The following is a 23066-nucleotide window of genomic DNA, read 5'->3' as shown; positions in this document are numbered from 1 at the left end:
GCAATACACAACTTGTGTCCCAGTGCTTTGCACTCTCGGCGTCTTCCACGGCGTGGAGATGTGTGATTTTTTTTATTATGTACTAGATTAATTTAGAGGTACTGCCCCACAGACTGGTATATTCGTTTTCTGGGGATGCCGACCTATCTATTTAGACCAGCTTCGGTTTTGTTTTCAGTGTCCCTTTAAGCAACAACCGGGTCATGGCTGACTGTGGGATATACTTTCTCCCGCTTCCTTGTTTTTCTTGAAATCGCAATCCTATCTCTGGAATCGCCCGTCACCCTTAAAGGAGCCATGAAGAGAAAATACAACTTCGTTTAATTTGAAGGAACTAGGATTCAGTATCTCACTCAGCTCCATTACAGCCACAAAAGATGTTTTTTTAACGACAAAAAAGCAAGAATTATTTAAAAACTTTCAAATTTTGCGCCACAGTGACGTCTTATGAGCATTAATGACGTCATACGGGCCAACAATAAAACATAATTTTCAGTGCCTTAACTGCACGTTAGCATTCAAGTGATGCGGTCAAATGGAACTGGAGGCCCCATTACAGACGTCCAGTCATGTGTCGTCGCGACAGGTCAGTTAGGCGGCCGCCAATCGCACAAACAAGGTTCCGTGACGTCATAGAAAAGTTGCGGAAAATTGGCTAGGGGGTCGCAACTGCTTCACACGTTTTCTGCAATATCTCCGTTATTTGTTCGAAGATTACGATGATATTGGTATCATTGTTATCGGGACTAAGCAGTCTTTCTAACAAACCCAACTTGTATTTTGTCTTCATGGCTCCTTTAAAGTTAAACTCGTAAAGTTAAGCCTGCACTCTTACGAGTCACCTCCGTGCATTACCCGACGACGTGTTTCAATATACCACCGGTGTACCGGTGTACAGCACCGGTGTACATCGGTGTTGTATGGAGTGGAGGAAAGGTGGCGATGTGGGTATGTCAGGGAGAAGGGATGGAAATCCGCTCAGCCCAGCTTACCTTTGCCGCTTGCTTGCATTTGGCCTGGGGCACTGGTCCCTCTGGTCTTCGCTGTCTCCGATGCCTGGGTGGGTGAGCTGAGTTTCAGTTCATGGTCGCTTGATGCTGGCTCATTCCCATCATCCCTAGGTGTCTTCACGCGGGGGCACCTTTTTGATATGTACCTGTACTTGTCCCTGGACTTGTCCCTGGATTTTTCTCTTTTCTTCAGAGATAATCGGGGGAATTGTCCTCGTTCTGCCTTGGCCGTCTTAGCAACTTGCGATGACATTGGGTTTTGGGGTTGACGGTAGCCGTTAGTGGTAGCGCCGGTGTCATTATAGTTGCTGACATTTTCGGCGTTTTGGAGCAAGTGTGGCTTCTTATACGGCTTGCGCTGTCTGGCTGGGCAGGTCGGGTTCGTTGCCGGGTGTGCGTTTCCACACAACACGCATTTTGGTTGGCAGTCGTGGGCTTCCTCTGGGTTTTCGTGTCCGCACCTTGTGCATCTGGTTTTCTCCGGCGTGGGGCAGACGTCCGCTCTGTGTCCCGTCTTGAAGCAGAGGCTGCATATCTGTCATAGTGGGTGGTAGAGCCTACATCGAAGCTCTCCTCCGTAACAATAAATTGCTCTCCGGACTTCCAGACTGTCGAAGTTCACCAAAGCGCCTTTGGACTTTCCGGGCATGCATATGTAAGGTCTGGGTACTCTCGGGTAGCGTAAGTTGGCCTTTAGTTCGTCGTAATGAGCTCCACTGTCGATGCCGGTGACGCCTCCCTTGCACGACTTGTCGAGGGCTGCCACGTACGCGGTCACTTTTCACATCTTATCGCCTAGTTGAATGGACTTGAGTAGCCGGATGCGGTGCGCCAGCTGTTCCTTTGGCGTGCTGGCCACGGCTAGGTTCTGATCGTCACGACTTCTCAGCGTAAATGCTTGAAATTCGGCTGCGATTAGGCGGGCCGATTGGCCTATCTGCTCGAGCGACGTGGTGGCTTTGCCACTTGCCGAAGTTCAGGCCCTCTCGGGGACGCAAGACGACCTTGTAATCAGACATGGGAAGGGGTGCAAGTCGAGGCTTTCATGCCTGTTTCTGGTTGCCCGACAGCGCTGGACCTGCGGTCATGGTTGTTGCCATCAGTGGTTGACGGGCGGATTGTCGGCGTTTGCGGGCCACAGTGCACAAATATCCCCCGTCGTAGTATTCGGTGTCGTCCCTTTCGCCTTTGGAGAGGACTGGTGCGTTCGTTTCCATTTCGTCTGTGCATTGGTTGTCTTCATGATCGGTGTCCTCTCGGGCGGTTGCGTTGGGCTCCATGTCGGCCATGCTTAGGCTTAGTTCGACTACGGCAGGCAGCAGGGACGCAGGCCGCGGCGTGGGCCGGCCGCGCTGAGATCGCTCCCGTACTCGTGAGTTGTTCCAAATAGGCCTAGCCACCTGGGGTCTACAGAAGGCGAGACTTTGATTAAAAAAAATCGACGCCCGGGTGTTTGCCAGGTATCAATGTGATCGCGTTCCGGCGGGAAGTCGATTGATTTCACTCACGGCTCGCTGCGTGGTCGAATTCCGGAGTTCGAGGTCAATTAGACGGGAGCCCATTCGAAGCACGTCTGTTCAGGTAGGCCCCCTGGTGGCTTTTCTTTGAAAGAAATCTATGGAAGATCTAAATGTGTAGCGACTCGTGGTTTATGAGATAAAGGTTTACTGTTGTACGCCTTCTTCGTGATTGATGCATGTATTGTCTCATCTAGAAGCGTTCCTTTTTCGCCATTTTCAAGTAACCCTTTTGGCACAACGGACACCCAATTTCATGAACTCGCCGTGGGCCCCGAGATTTCAGCAGAGCTTTTCGGTTTGTTTGATTATGAGGTTTAACACGCGTACTCTGCGCAGGCGATGAGACACGCTGTAGTGGAGGGCTCCGGATTAATTCTGACTTTGGATCTTTGACGAGCGCCGAGATCTCGAACACACACGGGTGTTTTTGCGTTTCGCCTCCATCAGAAAAGCACCGGCCAAGGCCGGAAATCGATCCCGCGTCCTTGGGCTCAGCAGCACAAGGAGCTTTTCGGTCGACCGACCGATCTATGGGGAAATGCATTAGCGTTTTGACAGGACACCATCGGCCACACTGAAAAAGTTTTCTCTTTAAAAGATCTTCAGCTGCTGAGTCCATGCGTTATTTTCTTGCGATAGGCTTAAGTATCTCAAAAGTGTACTTCTGGACCGTTTTGGAAACGAGTGCATTGCGATTACATTTGTAAAAAAACGAGAGCACTATCGCTTTTGTGTTAACAATAGGTTCTTCCGATGTCTACCTTCACGGCGACCCGTCGAAAGAAAGCTGGCCAAGTGCAGCGTGATATGTTTTAAGTGCGATGCACTTCTTAAGCGACCCTGAACCTGCGTCCACCGGCGATGTCCGCATAGCATACCCACGTGGGGGATTGGCCAGGAATCTCCTCGTCTTCCTTTGCAACGGGGGGAGATGGGGATTGGCCAGGAATCTCCTCGTCTTCCTTGGCAACGGGGGGAGATGGGCGCGCGCTGCCTGGCCGCTGACATGGCACATACCCACGTGGGGGATTGGCCAGGAATCGGGCGTGAGAAGGGCTAATGCACCCGCTTAAAGGAGTACTGACACGAAATTTCAAAGCTGAGATCCGCTCTAGCAATCAATTGGCGATGTCCGCATTGCATACCCACGTGGGGGATTGGCCAGGAATCTCCTCGTCTTCCTTGGCAACGGGGGGAGATGGGCGCGCGCTGCCTGGCCGCTGACATGGCACATACCCACGTGGGGGATTGGCCAGGAATCGGGCGTGAGAAGGGCTAATGCACCCGCTTAAAGGAGTACTGACACGAAATTTCAAAGCTGAGATCCGCTCTAGCAATCAAGTACAACGACAACACAAATAGGTGTCTGTGAATAAATGCATCTTTCTTTCTTTGTAGTTGTGTGTGTGTGTGTGTGTGTGATCTCTCTTTCGCGAACATTACCGAACCACGCAAATTCAACTCGTGCATTCGCACTTTCACATTCTTCCCCTCGGGGAAATGCGGGGAATTTTTATCCAGTCACGTATATATGGGACCACTGACACCCTCTTTCTACATTTCGGTTAACTAGTCGAAGCCCCTCCCCAGCGCCGCCACTCGATCACTTTAGCAAAAATGGGTGGATCCTACCAAATGGTGACGAGTTCTCCAAGACCACGCCACGATTACGTAAAACGTACCATTAACGTCTTACGTAATCGTGACGTAGTCTTCGCTCAGCGCTTCCTGGGCTCCATTCGCTCAATTTTTTTTTCTTTTCTTTAACTTTATTTCGAGTTTTTTCGTTGCACTTCATTGCGTGCCATTTTTATTTAACTTTTGTTTTCCCTCTGTTGCTGCTTTTCCCGATCTCTCTCTCCATTAACGGCAGATGGTCGTTATACGTCGAATCAGCATAGTTCAAGTGTATCTAAATCAAGTCTTTTCAAAGGGAGAGAGAACGATCTTTGAACAACCAGTGGTCCTTCCCACAAAAACGTGAAGACATATCGCAGTTAACTTAGTCCAGCCCATCGCTTTCAGAAAGCAGGTCTTCGTTGTGCAGTAATGAATATTTTTTTATAACGAGCTTCACATGCTCAGTGTCTTGTTCAGGTGGGGCCTTCTCAGAACCGGGATGTCCTTGTCCGGGCTGGCTATCCAAGCCCACCAGAATACACTGAAATAAAGAAATGGCCTAGAACCATTTTACCAGCGAAAAAAGAAACGGACCTAAAAAGAAGCAAACAGCTAGCGATTGTCCTGTTTACTTCTTTCTGGTACCTGTCTTTTTTCGCTGGTGAAACAGTTCTAAGTCAACACCAACTAGCCCAACTTTCAGCCTTAAAGAAAGGGCCGCGCGTATACTTGCTTCTCTACAAATGTTGTCAAGGATCAGTCTTCTCCCAGTAGACCTGGGTGGAATTTTACCTCGCTTGTAATAGACAACGTTTCTAAAGCCTATGCATTTAAACCAATCAAAAGAACGGTGCTCCTTCCTGTTCCGTATTTAACTTTGTTTAAGATATGCCTAGTGTTTTCTGAATGGTGCTGATATGCATGCTGCTCGCCACCATTTTGCCTAGTTTGGAACGGTCTTGCCTATACATGCAGCAAACTCCGGATAGACGAACTCGAAGGAAGCGTGAAAATGGCAGGTGTGGATCAGAAATTTTGTCGAGACAGGGAAATAAAGCAATGGACTCCATAGTGGTGCCTCCAATTTCTATGCAAGGGATTTCCCATAAACCTCGACGAAGCACGGAAAGCAGCAAGCAGACAGGACGAAGGAATCCGTAGCCCACAGTTTTTACACAGCTTTAGAGAATCTGGCGGGTGCGAGCGCAGACAGTGGTCACTGCTGAATAAGTGCTTGATAGTGTACGTTTATTCATGCAACGTAAGGTGGTGGAAAAACATTTCAAGACAGTCATAACGTCGACGTGCGTGGGGAAAAGACTCAGCAGAACCGGACGACGATATCAGCGCGGTCGCACAGGATGAACTCGCGGACGGTCACCCACTCGACCGGAGTCGTTACGGCCACCTTCGACCACTGGTCAGCCACGCCGGGTCCCCGAACCGCGGGGACACTGTTGAAGGCCTGCAGTCGAAAGCCTTCCTCGCCAAGCGGGTGTTTGAGTGCCAAGCTCACCCGTTCCCACCTAACAGTTGACTCGACACCGCAACTCTCAACAACGTCGTTACCAGGAGCCTTCTTCACCAGAAGCTCGAAGATAACAAACTTGGTTGTTCGGTCACCCGAGCAGGAGTCGTCCAGTTCGGCGCGAAAGTGACGCACCTTGAAACGGAATCCGCGCAGGGAAGCCTCCTCATCGCCATCGACCCCCCATTCAGGTACGGGAGGGCGGTCTGGCGATTCTGGCCAGTCGATCAACACCTGATCGTCAGGAACGCTCGTCACAGAACTCTGCCTGCTTCTGGCGGTCTCGGTTTCAAGAAGGGCCGTTGGAGGCGCTGTTGTTGGTCGGTCGTACCAGGAGGATGACGGTATCTTCAGCACAAGAATACATTCAAGATCGTCACTCCTGCTCGGGACTAAAGCCCGAGATGCGGTTTCGTCTGGCGACCCAATCAACGTCCAATCACTAGAACGGCCGGACCCAACACCGTTTGAGGCATCGGCCTCACACTCTGGCTGGCAGTCTTGTCTTTCGTGGACGTCTGCTGCTCGCTCTGGGCGTAACTCCGTGCCTACCTTGCCACTGGCCGCTCCGTTTACGTTGTTGGCATTACTTGCGGAGAGGCGCCGAGGTCCGGCAGAGCAGCCGCTTTCGAGATGCAGGCGCACGTCCGTGTGCGGAACGACGCGACCGCATTCACGGCACGAAACCTCGTTGAACCGGCAGTCGTGTTGCACGTGGTGCACAAGCCGACACAGCCTTCCCATGAAAGTGCAGCCATGCCGGCGATTGATGCAGAAAACCTGGGTTGGAAAGGGAACAGTTTAACACGCCACTATCTTGAACGCCACGCGATAAAATACGGAAGTAAATCTGGCGTATTGAAGCGCAGCAAAGACGAGGACAGGAACACAGCGCTCTGTGTGTCGTCGTCTGTGTTCCTGTCCTCGTCTTTGCTGCGCTTCAATACGCCAGATGTACCAACTCGCCCAAACCAATACACTCATGAACGAAAGTAAAACACGGATTCTATGCGACGGCAAGTTCATGTTCTGCACAGTTGTATTCTACGAGAATCTAATAGTACTACTGCAGACTCCAGAATTCGTCAAGCGTGAACTTTTCGCACGAAAGGAAGTTGCGATAAAGCACGTGCATACGGTCCGTAGATGATCCGTCATGTGCAATTTCAAATCGTTTGGTATATTCAGCGCGACTTTGATGGCCTTGGGCGAGAGTTCACGAGAGACCATAAATTCCTGGCGCGTTTTACAGCACTGCTAAGGTGCCCGTGACACTGAAGTTGCGCTCTCCCCTCAAGCGGGGTTCAAGGGTCTTACCGCGATGGCGTTGAGGGTGGTCGCTCTGGCTTCCCTGTGCGCCGCGTCGTAGGAAGGGAAGGCCTCCGCAACCTTGCTGCCGGGGTGCAGTGGGCACCCAGAGATGCCGTCTTCCTCCAGCTTGGCCACGCATGGCCGGCAGAGAACGTGGTCGCACGAGTACCGCCGCTGGCAGCCGTGCGAGGTGCCCAGGACGACGCCGCAGCAAGGACACATGTAGCTCTTGGGCGGTGGCCTAACGAACGTGATGGGACGCCATTCCAGGTACTCGCACCCCTCCAGGCCGTACACGCACAGTGGCTGTGCTTCTTTGAACCCCTTCATAATTCCTACCAGCCCGCGCACTGGTTTCGAAAGGCTTCCCGCTTGCTTATGTTTGCCTTTGGCGGTGCACGCAGGGCTGGATAAGTTGCACCACGTGACACCAGAAGAAAGTGGATGACACGCGTACGCTGACGTTTGAGGCTGCTGCATTGGGAAACGACGTTCTCGCCTTCTAATCTATAGTATACTCATGGCGGCACTATCTTTGGCGGCAAAACGATATGCCAGGCCTGAATGTAACGCGGGAAGAATTTCATGTACAGCTTGGCAGTTCTTTCAGCAGTGATTACTCTGTATTTTTACAGCGAAATGGAAACCTTTTCCGCAGCTAATAATGGATCTGAAAACTTGCTTTTTGTGCAGTTTCAGGTCTCGAACGTTGCGCGACAAAGTTCCGGAGCCATCGATTGATTGATTGATTGTGGGGTTTAACGCGCCGACGCAACGCAGGCGATGAGGCGCGCCGTAGTGGAGGGCTCCGGATTAATTTTGACCACCTGGGGATCTTTATCGTGCGCCGAAATCTCGTACACACGGGCGTTTTTGCTTTTCGCCTCCATCAGAAAAGCGGCCTCCGCGGCCGGGAATCGAACCCGCGACCTCGTGCTCAGCAGCGCAACGCCTTAGCCACTGAGCCACCGCGGCGGGTTCCGGAGCCGTCGAAACTATCCTATAGAAATGCATGGGGAGGAAGATTTGACAGCGAATTACACAGAAAATATTCGGAATCCTAGAAAATCCTTTTCGTGTTTGTTGACTTCTTGCTTTATGCCAAATATCACTTTCCTAATGTGGTTTTTCTCGGTCCCTGAGAGGTCGGAATTTTGAACGAGAAAGCTAGGCATGTAGTAAGCAGAAGCTGAAATGTTTTGAAACCCTTGCATTCTTCCCTACCTACCTTAAAATGCAATATTCGGGGGTCATCTGAGTAACAGTTGTACGCCAGTGGTATTTTCTCACAAAAGGATATGTTAGAAAGGAATCAAACATGGGAGTATTTAAGTGAAACCTGAAATCACAAGTACTCGCAATTTTCATCGCTTTCGAATGCGTCATTTACCGGGGATCTGAGTAACAAGTGATACGAAAGTGAAATTCGGCCTTTTTATTTCAGACACAGCGATGAAACTGTTTGGCGACAACGGCCAAACGTGCCACGCGGTAAAGGCACTTCCGTACTCGCTAGAGACGACCTAAGAACATAAGCTAATAAGAGGATAACACCGGATAACACAATACATCTCACTGTGTTTCCAAGCGAAAAAAGTAAAGAAGAAAGTTTCGAGATTACTTCGTATCATCCCGCGTTTCATGGTCCCTCAAATTCGTTTCTACCGATAGCGCATGCCGGAATCAAAGCACCAAGTGGGGTGAATGTTCGCAGATTGATTGTAGTGTTTAACGCGCCGATGCAGCGCAGGCGATTAGGCACACCGTAGTGGGGGGCTCCGGATTAATTTTGACGACCTGGGGATCTTTAAAGTACACCGAAATCTGGTACACACGGGCGTTTTTTGCTTTTCGCCTCCATCAGAACAGCCGCCGCCACGGCCGCGGGAATTGCACCCGCGACCTCGTGCTCAGCAGCGGAACGCCTTAGCCACGGAGCCACCGCGGCGGGTAAGTGTGGTGGATGTGTCACTGTCGCAAAAATGACACCGAACTGATGCAGTCATAAAGTTTGTGAAAAAAAAAATTGTCATCAAAAGAAGCACGACGTTGCACGAACGCACAGACTCTGCGCTAAAATAGAGCAGCTTTTCTGATGTGCCCTTACTCGCGCCGCTGCGATCGAGAACCGACATTGCGTTGCGGTATTGATGAGGGATCTACAGGCCGCTGCCGGTCTAGGGTGAGATGACACCACAGCAATGCAGACAAGAAAGAGCACGCCGCAAGTTCACAAATACGCGTGGAAGCTGAGAACACAACATGCTTCTGCCGCATTAGGGGCGCCGGGAAGGCGACTAGTCAAACCATGCGATAGGGCAAAACTTTGTAATTTGAATTGTTGCGGTGTAATCCCTAGAGATTGCTTAAGAGCTGAGCGCGTAGGCTGTAATTACTCTAGCCAAAAAAGCCGTAGTAAAAATGGCAGCACCTCCACTCCGTGGATTTTGGCGAGGGTGCGGAGTATGGGGACTCGAAATGACATCCACGTTGCGCTCCGAGTGACATCTCATTTGCGCCCCGACCATCATTCGATTTGAGCCGTGAGTTGCACCTTGGTTATTCCCTTAATTAAACTGCAACTCACGGCTCAAATCGAATTTCGCTTGATGGTGGTGTGCGCTCAGGTGGACGCGGACGGACATTGGGAGGTCCTAAGGTACTCCGCACCGTTACGGGGGAGGGGGTAAGCCATGTGACTCTCGGGTACTAACGCACGGTCGTAGCCCAATGGGCAAGAAGACTGACACTAACTCTGTCTGGTTTACCAGAGGCAGGCTCGAATCCTGCTGGTGCCTGTGTGATTTTTCCGATTTTAAATGCTATACGCACGAACGCGGACGGACATTGCATGGTCCCAAGGTACTCCGCACCTAACATATGTTAGGGACTGAGAAAAAGAGCATAGCGACCCCATGGTTGGCTGACAGTGCCGTGGACGGTGCAAGTAAAAGTGCAAAGCCAACGTGAACCTCCGCGCCTGTGATGAAGTAGGTTGTTATCTCGCATGTGAACTCGCAGGAGGCAGACTCGGAAGACTCGGAAGCAATCATTTAAAACGCCAAAAACTAAACTGTGTCGTGAAAATTAAAATTAAACTTCCAGGAGAAAAACAATATTCGAGGCCACAGCCGGTTTCGAACCACCGTCGTTGGCAGCAGGAAGCTATGTCGAAACCCCTACACCACAACGCCTTTTTCTTTGGCTATTATATGGGAGAGTATGCTCACACGTCACAGTACGAGGACTACATGGCTGAGCAACCAAAAAGGTACAATGAATTTAGGAGAAGCACAAATACATCCAAAATTCAGGCAAACACACACAAGCGTTCACAAGAGCGAACCAGTCAGGTGGCTTTTTTTCTTTATTGCATGGGAAACTAGCCCGAATAGTTTAAAGTCCCACCCTAACTACAATAACGGTACATTTACTAATACGTTTTAAAAGTCAGGAGGCACACACACGCTTCAAGAAGATGCAATCAGTCCGGCGGCTGCGATTGCGCCGCATAGACACTGTACACAAGCGCACATTGTTCGCGAAAAATTGACTTAGTTCCACGAGGTTCCTCGGCATGGCGGTCAATCATGCGACACTTCCATGGGCTAAACAATCCTATCAACACGAAAAGGTCATATGGCACGGAACAGTTCTTCATCACTGGCAGGAATCGTATACTGTAAGGGGTGATGTCTATGTCCTTTTTAAGAGTCCGCTGCAGAACATCCCAAAAAAGTAGTGATCAATACCTCGGGACACCACAGCGGTGTGAGATAGGTGGCGAGGCAGTGGAAGTTGTATGGGAATATCTCTACTTAGGCCAAGTAGCGACTCCGCATCAAAACCACGAGGCAGATATAATTGGAAGTATAAAAATTGGGTGGAGTGCATTCGGCAGGCATTCTCAGATAATGAATGGCAGCCTACCATTGTCCCTAAAGAAGGAAGTGTATGACAGCTGTATCTTATTGTTACTCACCTACTGCCCGGGGCAGAAACTTGAGGCTCACTAAGAGGGTTCAACTTGATTTGAGGACGACTCAGCGAGCAATGGAACGGAAGATGATAGGTGTAACATTGAGACAAAAAGAGAGCAGAGTGGGTCAGGGAACAAACGCGTGTTAAGGACATATTGGTAGAAATTAAGAAGAAATTAGGACGTGGGCAGGGCATGTAATGCGAAGGCAAGATAACCATCGGTCTTTAAGGGCAACAGAGTGTATCCCTAGAGAAGGCAAGCGTGGCAGGGGGCGGCAGAAAGTTAGATGGGTAGATAAGATCAAGAAGTTTGCGGGGATAAATTGGTCGCAGTTAGCACAGGACCGGGATAATTAGAGATTAATGGCAGAGGCCTACCCTGCAGTGGGCGAAGATAGTCTAGTGGTGATGATGAATGTTATGTCGACTGTATTCAGGAGTGTAGGAGCAGTAGCCATTTGATCCACGGATTTGTTCCCGGCTATCCCACAGTGGCCAGGAACCCAGCATTTGTTATCTCGAGACTTGAGGCATATGTCGTCATAACAGCCTTATAAACAGATTAATTACAGTTTTCGTTAGCGTTTTCTAGACGAAAGTACACGTACCGCGCTAAGAGAGTCCGTATGCAATTAGGACTTTGAAACGTGATGTTGGACAATGTGATGCAAAACCATTAGAATACCGTGTGCTTCAGCCGCAGAAATGTTATTGTGGAAGTACATCCTTTTACACACAACACAGATTGGTCCATGCGCAGCACAAGACACAGCCCTACCAGTCTTTGATGCATCGCGTACTGGTACTTCTGCAAAAAGAGGAAATGCTGCATAATAGCTACTCTTGGAGCCCTCTTCTTGTCCAGTTACATAAAGGGCAGGTCACAAGACACAGGCCGGAGTTTCCATGGTGCATTAAAATGATAGGTGGCTTGTGGAGGGCTGAAAAGGAGACTGTTAGCTCAAATACTTCTTCTCTTTCTCTCAGAGGGAATGGCATGTAAATGGATGGACGATTTAAAAGAGTTCTTTCGATGATGTATCATAAATGGTTGAATGAAAGGGATTATCTGTCATAGACATGATTTTTGAATCATACAGCCACTCAGCGTATAGCCTCTGGTGATGTTGGGACCATTTATGAAACTCTACATAGAGGCTTTGAACAGAGCTAGTACGAAAAGCGCCACAGGCAAGGCGAAGTCCCAAATTCCGCACCGGGTCAAGCATTCGTTGTCGCTTTCGTTGCCGACCCATACACGACACTGCCGTAGTACAACCGGGATCCTACCAATGCGGGATGTCACCGCCTCCTTTCTTCGCCGGAAATCTCTTTCTTTCTCTAGTCAAACTTAGAGTATCGTGTATCTGCTGCCGCTACCGAAACCGTTCTTGCATACTCCCGTGTGCACTGCATGTACTGTGTCTACTCCTCCGCTTCATCTTGGATCACGGACATATAGAAGGAATAAGATCGGTGTTTGCTGCTACCTCCGCATTATTAATATCGGATAAATCCCCGTAGCAAATGTCTCTGTCTCACGTATAATATGCAAATGAATTAGTGCGTACGGCAGCGAAAATTTAACCTCCTGAAATGGAGAAGGACCTACAGTGTCACCATGGTATCGCATTTTCGAGAAACGCATTGCAAAAAAAAAATTGATTGTTGCTGCTCTGAGAAGCCGCTTGCTGTTTCGAAGAAATTTTTTCGAACAAAAGTAGTTGCTTCTCAAAATCACGCAACAAATAATTCGTGAATAGGATACCCAAACCATGCCTCTTAAGAAACCGCTCAAAAAACTGTGTTCGATTTCTGCGTCACAGGAATCGGTAAAACACGAAAGTGAAATGTAAAGCGAAATCTGCAACGAAAGGAGCATGATTTGCGCGTCGGCGGCTATCTTGTGGATGTGCTTGGCGAGCGACGTCCTGCTGGTGCGTCACTTCGGCAAAGGCGCGAGCACTTCGCTTCCTGCTTCATGGTATTTACGGCCGACGGTTGCGTCGCGAAGAGCTCATCTTGTAAAACGCGAGGGGCAGAGTTCGTAGCTAGGCCCGCAAACGCGCGAACGCATTCCACTGCCCGCAGGCGTTTTTCTTCGCCCCAAATCAGTCACGTTCGCGCCATTAGCCCGTCAGCGTCTTTGCCTTTTTGTGGCGCATAATGCAACAGTTTTTGTACGCGGGTTACCCTGCCCGATTGAGGCGCCAACAGTCGGCGCTCGTTGGCGTCATGACGCACTACTTCGATTCTCCTCTCGTAGAAGGCAGCACCTTCCCCGTCAATTTTTTTGTCTGCCGTTTCTCCTGTGTTTGTTGTACTGGCGCTATTTCCGTGACGGATTTGATGTTAGTGAAATCTTGGTGTATCCCGGCATGAATCACTTTCGTGCCAATAAAGTAAACCAATCTGAAAAGCTGTTGTTGTTGCTACCCCTTCATCGCACATGGCGTGGCATTGGCCCGCAATCGGGAGCGTTCAGGATATAACGTGCCCGGTTCCCGAAATTCATAACAATGTGTCTTTGAAAAGTAAAAGATGCAGAATTGTGCTCCGCGTGACGCCTGAACGTGACGTCACGGGAGTAGGGCAAGTGCACACCACCCCCGTAGAACCCCAATTCTAGCGAGGCTGTGGCGTGTTCCTATCTGCTTGTCTGACGTAATTCACACTTTAAGACGAACAAACAAAAGAGAGAAGACTGACTCAAACACGCTATAGCAGAAAAGATGCAGCTCGTCGAAGTAACCCATACAAAGAGACAAAAAAAAAAGGATTGGAAAAAGGCGCACGTACAATGTATCGGTAAAGAAGTCTTTGAAACGTATTCCCAACCGTTCGCCTTAAAACCACGTAAGCAGACTTCAGTGCCCGGAGGAAATTTTTTATGTTCAAGCGGAGGTCCCCATAACGAAATACCAGCAGCAACTGTTTTCAATGTGGCGCGCTTTCATCACCCGCTTTCTTTTTTATGCTAGTCCGCCCTAGTCACGTGATCGCATTGTCTGCCACCGACGGCAGAAACTGCTTCGTAGGACGAAAAATTTCTAACAAAAAGCCCATATGGTTGCCTGGAATAAAAAATAAATGAACTTTGTAGTTAAATACAGATTAATAAAGCAAAAGTGCAATAAAATAAAGTACCAAATTTTTCGATTCTAAACACCCCTTTTTTTCCACTATCACGACATGTTTTTCGCTAAGATTCGAGAAACATAAGTTACCCCTCCTCCAGCCGGCACTTCTTTATCGGCCGTATCTCGACGAGCCGGGCGCAAGGAATAATTATTTATTCGGCAAACATTCAAAAGAAAACTAGGTCACTGTACAATTTCTACCATCACTGTACACTGTGCCCTCACTGTACAATTTGAATGTGCTGTGCAACTAGGGCTCTGCTCGCAGTATGTCCCAGCAGGTCGTCCTCTGTTCCGTTGAAGTGGTTTGTAATTCAAAGTTATGTAAATTACTTGGCCACAACGTCAATTCTGGCCTGCTTCGACGCGCCTGAAATCCGCCTTGCAATGGTTGCGTAGAAAGCAGGGTACTTAAATTCGCATGCAACCTTTTCTTCCAATTTTGGAAGTAGGGGGAGGGTGCTTAGAATCGCAAGTACACGCTAGGTGGATTAGCTTGCCCCAATAGCCGCCGGTGCAACCATGGGGCCAGAAAACGCACTAAAAATGCGCCATGCCCTTGTCGTGCCTCCTTGGAATGCTCTGCCCTGAAGCGGTTACGTCTTCTCAATAATCAGCAAATAGCATGAATCGCATTTGTAAAAAAGTTTTAACCTCGCTTCGAGATGTTTTCATGAACCTATTGTTATTACCACAGCTCCGCCTTGCCCGAGTTTCGCTCAAATTCGGGTCTTTTGAACTAGATCTCCTGAACCGCTTTTTTTTGCAGGTTTTGGATACACTTACACTCTTATCGTACCAACAGAAACCCGTCTATCTTGCTTGGCACCCGCCCGCACATTTCTTTTAAACTTTTGTTGCCTCCTCGGCAGAAACGATAAAACAGAATAACGCACCAACGTGGCTCCGGATAACAAATCTTTTGCCTTACCATGACATTGCTTGCTTTGAGTAACGCCTTCCAGTGTTCATTTTCTGACTATAGTATGCAAGATCACAGAGGCCCACTGCAGAAGCAGTTTTACTGACCAAAAACAATTTCCGCACCCGTACATTAGAAACTCCCGCGGAGGAAAAAAAAATCCAGGGAAATCTCCACTAACGTTAAACTGGGGAGGGGCGAAGCATGCAGTGTATAAGCGTATTCTTGGCGCCTTGGCGTTTTTGCTAACGTTGATTAAACCATTGGGGTCAGAGGTATACAGCTTTGAACCACGACTCCTTCTAGTGCGACGCGTAAACCAGTGCCCCGGTGTTTTTTAGTACGCGCTAAGAAACGTTCCCACGTGAGGCGTAACGAGTGTCCCGGTGTTTTTTTACGTTCCAGCGCGAGGTGTGAACGAGTGTCACGGTGTTTTAGTACCGTAACTACATGAGACGGATGTTACGACGACACATGAGACGCCGACAGCCCGAGCCCCTAAAGGCTTCTCTCCTAACAGGGGAATATTATACCACGGAATAATATAAATCTTGCTCGGTGCATTATACTAATAAACCCTGCTGCAATCGCTTTGTACGTTCAACTGTACCGGCAAATTCGAAAAATAACAGCAATAACACACGCGAACATGTCCAGTTGCACAAAATTACTTGAAAGAAATCGCTGGGGTTTGTACTTTTAAACCAACAACGAAAGACGCAAGATGCCATAATTACGCTTGCTACAGTTTATTAGCACTTAAAAATATACGCACAAAAAACGTGAACCACGAAATTAACCGCGATATTAGGTATTTGTAATATTCTGAAGGCATTGATTTTCGCAGACTGATTTAGGTGCGCACGCCGATCCGGTGAACTATGCGCGCAGTGCATATTTCTTCCATGGGTTACAACATTCGGCATATATGTTTCTGTTCCTCATTATTTGTATTCAGGGTTCTCCCGCATTTATCTTGCCAATGATAGATGTACTATTAAGAGCAATATGAAAGGGAACACAGGAACGCGTGGCAAACAGCCTTGATACACTTTGAGCGATACGTGGATCGCGCTGTGAAAAACAAAGAGGGAAAGGAGGGCTCTCTCCCCCTAAATATTGGCACCCCCCCCCCACCCCCACCACCACGCTGGTCTTTCTGCAAAGCAGCAGCTTACGTCGTTTCACCGATAATACGGTATCTTCCAACAGCCGATAAGACGCACGGCGGGAATGGGAACAGTTGTCAGAACAGCGTCCCCCTTTCCACTTCGTTTCCGACAGCGGCCGCTGAGTATCACTCATAGGTGGGTCTGAAGGTGTTATCCACGCGTTCCTGTGTTCCCTTTATTATTGCTCATAATAGGACCTTTATTTCGCGTCCCAGAAAGGCTACGCAGGTGACATTCCCAGGTTTGATTTCCTGGCACCACGTATGATACTTCGAAGAAATTCGGCTGACGTATACAGTCGAGGAAGGTTTCAACCTACATGTATTGGCGGGGACAATATGATCTACTCAGGCATCATGGCTGCTTGGGAACAAATACTTTGCCCAGTCGCCACGGAAACAAAAATACTGTGCAAGAGGTCGCTAATTCACCAAATTTATCACAAAAGTTATCCGTATCAGAAAGCATAAAGACGACCGTCATTCGCGCATGCTTGAGGCAGGCAGCAAAATCGGGGCCCTGAGAAATTCCATAAAGACCAGCAGCGACGGCTATCGTCCCTCGACTTCTACAGCGATGCATACGGAGTCACATGACAGGAACCCCCGTCCCTTGAGGTCACGCAGTTCAAACTCCTCCGTCGGCGACCAGAAGTCCCAACGGCCCAAGCGGGCATTCGGAGGCATCGGCACGGCGTCCGAGTTAGGAACCAAGGGTAGGCGCTTGTTCCGCGACTGGTCCCACGGGTGTACCAGTACCAGGTTCACCACGATGGACAGCGACCACTCGGCGATCCTCTGCCAGGTGCCGCCACACACGAACAGCGCGAAGCTGGCGAGCACAACTCCGTCCTTGTCGCGACGAAGCCTCCCGTGGACCCGGAAGCAGCAGTCGGCCATGGGAAAGCTGTCACTCCGCAGGACCACCTCCTCCCCGCAAATCAGCCTGGACTCGACGTCTTCCAGGCCAGTCACGTAGCAGAACGCGAACCCGGGCGGCGCAGCGCTGGCCGGAGTCTTGCTTAGCGGTGGTCCCTGGGTCGGCTTAACGGTGGTCGGCATGCTAGAAGCGCCGGAAGTGGACGACTGCTGCTCATTGCTCGTAGACGCGGTGGACAAGGCCTTGTCGGCATTGCTGATCGCCGAGTCTACCTTCCCCATAAAGTGCTCCTCCTCCGAGGGAACTTTCGAGACACCGTCCATTCTCTTCAACGCGTTCGGCATTTTATGCGGGCAAGGTTTGGCATTGCTGCTGCTGTGTACCAACGAGCTTTTACGCGACGGGCCTCTGCTGGAGCCGCTCGAAACTGAGCGCATGGAACTTGCCGCGTCATCTTGCAAGTAATCCCTTATCATAGCGACAAGCGGATCTTTTCCCACTTCCGCCGCGGAAACGGTTTTAGCGGAAGAGGCTTTGGGGTCTTTAGAAGATTCGTCGCCTCTCTTCTCCCTCCTCCTCCTCGAACGGCTGGAGGAACTACCACCGGAGAAGCCGGACGAGTTGTCGCGAGACGATACGCCGGGTGCTGCAGCCTCCGACTCAAGATTGAAGGACGTTGACTTGCGGGCCACACCGGGCATGCCAGCCGGGCTCCCGGAGAAGTGCTGGAGGTAATGGTCCAGCGCCTCCGTCTGCGGCATGGTCACTTCACATTGCGGACACTGTACTCCTCCCAAGCGGCACTGTTCCAGGAAGTGGTGCTTCAGTTTGAACAGCTTACCCACGAAAGTGCAGCCGTGGGCGGAGTTGGGACAGCGGACCCGTAGCTCCTTTAGGTTGGCTCGGCTCGAACCAAGGGACTCGACGACTTCGCTCAGGAACGAGCGGCGGTCCACAGGGCAGATCCGTTCTCTCTGGGTGATCTTCTCGTAGCAAGCCGGGCAGAATACGTGGCAGCAAGAGAGGATCTTCAGTAAGAATGCCGGAATTACGCCGCAGAGTGTGCACACTAAGGCTTCGGGGATTTTGTCGACAAATTCCAACGGGCGCCAGTCCAGGGATTCGTCGATACCCATGAGTATTCGCGTGGTGGAACTCATTGGCGGTAGGCGACGATGACTATCCAAGCGGGCTGAACTGGGGCGGCTGAAGTCAAGCAAATACAGCTTCTATGCGGCGTTCCACCGCTCCGGGCTCGAGCTGCTGGGGTGGCGGTGCGTGGTTATGGTGGCATTTTGCGCATCTGGTGCCTCATAGGGATTGCCCATTGCGAAATTTCACATAATAGAAAATCGGAGATTTGGCGGTTCCGATTTCTTGGCTTAGATTTGTACTTGGCCGTCACTCAGGAGCCCTTGATTGCGGGTGCCGGTCGCGATACTACGGACATGAGTGGTCTGGGTACTTGTGTAGGCACTGAGTAGCACGGTCTCCCCTTTTCCTCATCTTTTTCGAGGTGTATACTCTGCCATACCTCACTGTTTGTGGGTCCTTCGTCCTGAAAAGACAGGAGTAGCGCGTACCTACAGTGTAATTGTAACTACGCCTATGAGCGAACGGTAGTGGGCGATGTTGAAAGTGCTTACATATCCACTAACCGGCAAAGTTTGTTGAAGACGACATCTGCAAATGCCTCAAAGACTAAATGCTTAGGCTTCTTACCAACAAAATCTTTCGCCCGTATTTCTGTACCGCTTGAGAATAACGCTTCATACGTGTAGGTGGGGGGAGTGCGGTGCACATATTAGGTGCGGAGCAGCTTAGGACTGCACAACGTCCGTCCGCGTCCGTGCGCATAGAATTTACAATCGCGAAACATCACAAAGGCACAGGCAGGATTCGAGCCTGTCTGGTACACTAGACAGAGTTAGTGTCAGTCGTCTTACACAATGGGCTACGACCTTGAGTTAGTACCCCAGAGTCAAACAGTTTTTAGTGCGGAGTACATTAGGACCTCCCAATGGCCGTCCGCGTCCATCCGTGCGCACACCCCCATCAAGCGAAAATTTGTGCTGAAACTACCTAAAAGGGTACAAGAACACTCTAAACACTCGAAAACAGGCACAAACATAACCCAGCAAGGAGAAAACCCGCAAAAAACTGGTGTAGTCAGGTTGTGGTCAAGTTGTAATACACAGTGACTTCATCGAACTACGCTAGATGGCGCTACGCGTAAGCACGAGATGGCGCCGCGGTGCACCGCGTATATAAGCTCGTTCCGGAAATCACACACTATCTTCCCACCATGGACGGAAACGAACGTAATAACCGTCACGATGCTGATCAACGTCTACGGAGACAACGAGCTTCCCCGAATACGAAAGCGGGGCAAGCGGAGGCAAAGCGACTAAAATCGAATGACGGGCGGGGCGCAGATCGGATGTCACTCGGGGAGCAACTTCGATGTCATTTCGAGTCTCCCTACTCCGCACCCTCGCCATCGTCCACGGAGTGGAGATGCTGCCATTTTTTATGAGTATTGACTTGTATGACTGCGATAGAACTAATGACTAGAGACCGGAATTTAGCCACGAACAATTAAGAGTTTAAGCTCTATAATAGGCACTGAAAAGTGACATTTCTTTCTGTGCCCTCGTGATTTCCGGATTGTATTCGGCTTCACAAATTTTCGTGAAAATTTTAAACTAAGAAGTGCATGATTCAAAGATGAAAAGCGACTATTCTTATTTCAGTGATCTCTGCGGTTTCAGTATGGAATGATGGCCAATTAATTACACAGTAGAACGTTATTACGTAAGTTGTGAACTAGAGGGCTTACAGTTTTACGAACAAACTTTAGCGAAGAAAACTATTACAAAAGCTTGAAGAACTGCTTCTTACAAAATTCTACAAATGTCAAAAAAGGTACAAGGAGAACTGGTTCCTAAATTCCTTCTCTCCAGTTCTTTTGTCAAGTTCACATTCTGTGGGCCTGTTCGAAACAGTGCCTCTCCTCCATTACGTAGAAGAGCTGACCCTTCGTGCAAAAAAACTCCAACGGCTGGCGTTTCCACCATGCGCCAACCTCAGGACGTACCCACCTGTACTACTACTTTTTGTTGTTGTTCTTTTTTGTTGCGCAAGTACGTGGGGTGGTGGTTGTGGTTTGCGACGGGAAAAGGAAAGGAAAATCACTGGGGATATTTTGAGCTCGGCAGGGAGCTCACCTGCATGCAACCCAGTGTAGGGGAAGGGAAGTAGAGCGGGAGTGATAGAATGAAGTAGAAAGAGAGAGAGAAAGGTATAAAGAGAGCTGTCAGTCCTAGAAGGCCGTCAGTCCGGGCACATCAGTAAATCACTGCACTCCGGGCTACAGGAAATGGAGCAGATAAGCGAAGACTTCCCGTTGCGTTACCGCAGGCCCCTTCGGGAGCAGAAGGTCCTCCATGCCTGCGCTGGGAATGCGCAAGTACGTCCTTTGGCATAATCTAGTCTCTCGCCTGCCAGCGCTGCGAGCTTGCATATAAGCTTTCTCCCCAACGGGCATCCGGATCTTCTTTGGTCGCCCCACCTCCCATGTGCGCGGCACAGAGATGTGGCGCAGCCACCGCGTTTCCTCAATGTTTTACGAGCACATTTTTGTGTAGGGGGGGCATCAGCCCGTCGTACGCGCGGATTTTCGGTCACTCTCCAACGTGGGTGCACCGTGCCGGGCGCTCTCTCGGTACGCAAAGCTCGTTATTTTGTTCCAAGCTGTACTTTAGAGTTTTTTTACCACTTCTCGCTTGTGACTATATGCTCTTTCTTCACCCAAGTACTTTGTTTTGAATTTACAGTTATGTATAGCTGGCGAATTAGCCCTGCTTGCGCCAGATTCCTGGCCTATCCCCTTAACGCTTACATGCCGCCCGGGCGCTCTCACGAGACACACACACACACACAGAGAGAGAGAGAAGGCTCTTTATTGGAAAAGCAGAGGGGTTTGCCGGCATTTACAGACGCCTACAGGCTTCTCTGCGGTGGGTTGGGGATGCGGGAAGAAAAAGCCCGAGGAAGAGCTGGGCAGAAAAGAAAACGAAAAAAAACTGTTGTGGACTTGGCGCATTAGCGGACTTGCATGCATATTTTTGTTCTGAGCTTGGGTCACATAATTTGCAATTTTGAAATTAGGCCAATTTCATCCAAATAAGAGAATAAACTCCGTAGAGCTTGGCGCTGCTTTGACGGATGAATCCATGGTCCTAAAATAATTCTGAGAGTAATTGGTCCCTGTTCTAGACGTTCCATGCTTTCAAGGAAGTGGGATCTCGGTTCCATGTAGGCCGCACATTCTAATAAAATGTGTTCAATTGTTTCGACACAAGCACAATTGTCGCAGTGCGGATTTGGCGTCGCTCCAAGGCGAAATAGGTAGCTATTTGTGTAGGCACAGTTCAGGCGTAGACGATGGTACAACGTTTCCAGTTCACGAGGAGGCTGTGTCGGGAGTCGCGACTTTAATTCTGGGTCACGTGAACTCGGCATTTGCTTGGTATATTTTAGGGCGCAGCCCTTTGGCGGCCGTCTGTGGGCTGAGCCGCGTTGGCGTCGTAACCGAGCGAACGATGGCAAGCCCAAATAGTGCAATAACGCAAAGGAGGAGAGTGTCGCGAAGATGGAATAGTGAAAGAAAGCAAGGAGGCGAGTGTCGCGAAGTTGTGAGGGAGGGCGGTTCGCCGTGGCGGCGCGAGCGCTCTCCGAAAGTTTGCGGTGGGGGAGAGGGAGCAGTATACTGCGCCCTCACGAGACGCTCGTCTGCGCCACGCTGGCGTAAACGTGAAGGGGGCGGGCGTGCTGGTGACGATGGTGTCCGTTCTCTGCCTACTACGCGGGTTGCGGTCCCTTCCTGAGACGCACTTAGCGCCGACGACGCGAGGCTCATCATCGCTGCCGTAGAAAGAACCAGCGAGTGAGTGTTGCCTCAGTGCGCTGCTGCTGAGCCCAAATATCGCATTAGGGAGTATCGTAATCGCCAGCCATTTTTTTCTATTCTTTTATGGCGCAACCGGTAGCTTAAACAGGTCTGCTGTTAACTTTTCAGGTATCCGGTTGACCCAGGTATCCGGTTGACCTGTCCCTGAATAAAAAAGCAGCCATTTCGTTCCTGCACGGTACAACAAAAATGTCAAGAAATAACAAAAGCTGCCGCGTGAAAGCAAAATGAACGCGCGTTTAATGCACTAAAGTTGGCAGTGCATTCGAAATGACAGCCTTGAGTGCCCCTGTCCAACCTGTTAAAAATTCAAAATGAAATCACAAGAACAGAAAAGCTCGCGTGTGCCCAACCAAAATTTCCCATTCAGCTTGCTCACTGCATCATCACCTTTTCACTGATTCATCGATATCGCATTAAAACGGCCACGAAACACTGTAAACAGCCCTTGCTTATCCGGTTGTCGCCGTAAAACACTTTCTTGCTGAATACCGCTATGTCCTCTCCCCTACTGCCGCCTCCATTGACTCAACTTCGACGAAACGTGATAGGTGGCGCTAGTGGGCGTCTAAAATATTGAAAAACTGGGCTTTACGGAGAAACATACGCAATAGTCGGCATAGTGTCATGGTATTTGATGGCCAATAAATTGAACAAATTTCCATAGCTGGAACTTAGGAGGATACACAAATCAAAAACTCTAGTTGAGGCATATACAGGGTTATCAAAATTAAGTCGAGAGGTTTTTTTTTTGAAATTAGGAGCTTGGCATAACGTGAAGACGACGTCTACAGCGAGGTTATGCGCCAGGGGGACAAATAATTAGGCAGTAACTTTGGATGTCGGTGGCTTAATTAACTAAAATTGAATAATTAGCTTTTTAGCGGCTGCAGTAAGCAGGCATGTTTGTATTGAAGAGTTAGACGCAACCGTGTTTCCACTCAGTAGCGACGACCGGCGCAAAGCTCCTCCCTTCTGTTCTTAGGTTTCCATAGCGGTTCCACCTAGAGC

General features: G+C 49.7%; 1 protein-coding gene across 1 annotated transcript; it reads right to left on the bottom strand.

Annotated features, from left to right (window-relative positions):
* Positions 1-5357: 5357 nt before the first annotated feature.
* LOC144158772 (uncharacterized) lies at positions 5358-7441 on the bottom strand. The gene is made up of 2 exons (XM_077689911.1): positions 6996-7441; positions 5358-6458 (listed from the first exon to the last, which is right to left on the bottom strand). Exons 1-2 carry the CDS (start codon positions 7317-7319, stop codon positions 5472-5474), a joined length of 1311 nt encoding a protein of 436 aa, XP_077546037.1. The 5' UTR covers positions 7320-7441; the 3' UTR covers positions 5358-5471.
* Positions 7442-23066: the final 15625 nt, after the last annotated feature.

Source organism: Haemaphysalis longicornis, unplaced genomic scaffold (assembly GCF_048455015.1).
Source record: "Haemaphysalis longicornis isolate Haplotype H1 unplaced genomic scaffold, Haemaphysalis longicornis Haplotype H1 scaffold_10, whole genome shotgun sequence".
Lineage (NCBI taxonomy): Eukaryota > Metazoa > Arthropoda > Arachnida > Ixodida > Ixodidae > Haemaphysalis > Haemaphysalis longicornis.
This window is presented reverse-complemented; position numbering and strand designations above follow the sequence as displayed.

What these genes read in the sequence shown, in the direction of transcription:
- LOC144158772 (XM_077689911.1), bottom strand. Translation starts at nt 7,319, where the DNA reads ATGAAGGGGTTCAAAGAAGCACAGCCACTGTGCGTGTACGGCCTGGAG. An exon ending in CCACCCTCAACGCCATCGCG is followed by an intron (nt 6,459 to 6,995) that starts GTAAGACCCTTG and finishes TTTCCAACCCAG; the next exon opens with GTTTTCTGCATCAATCGCCG.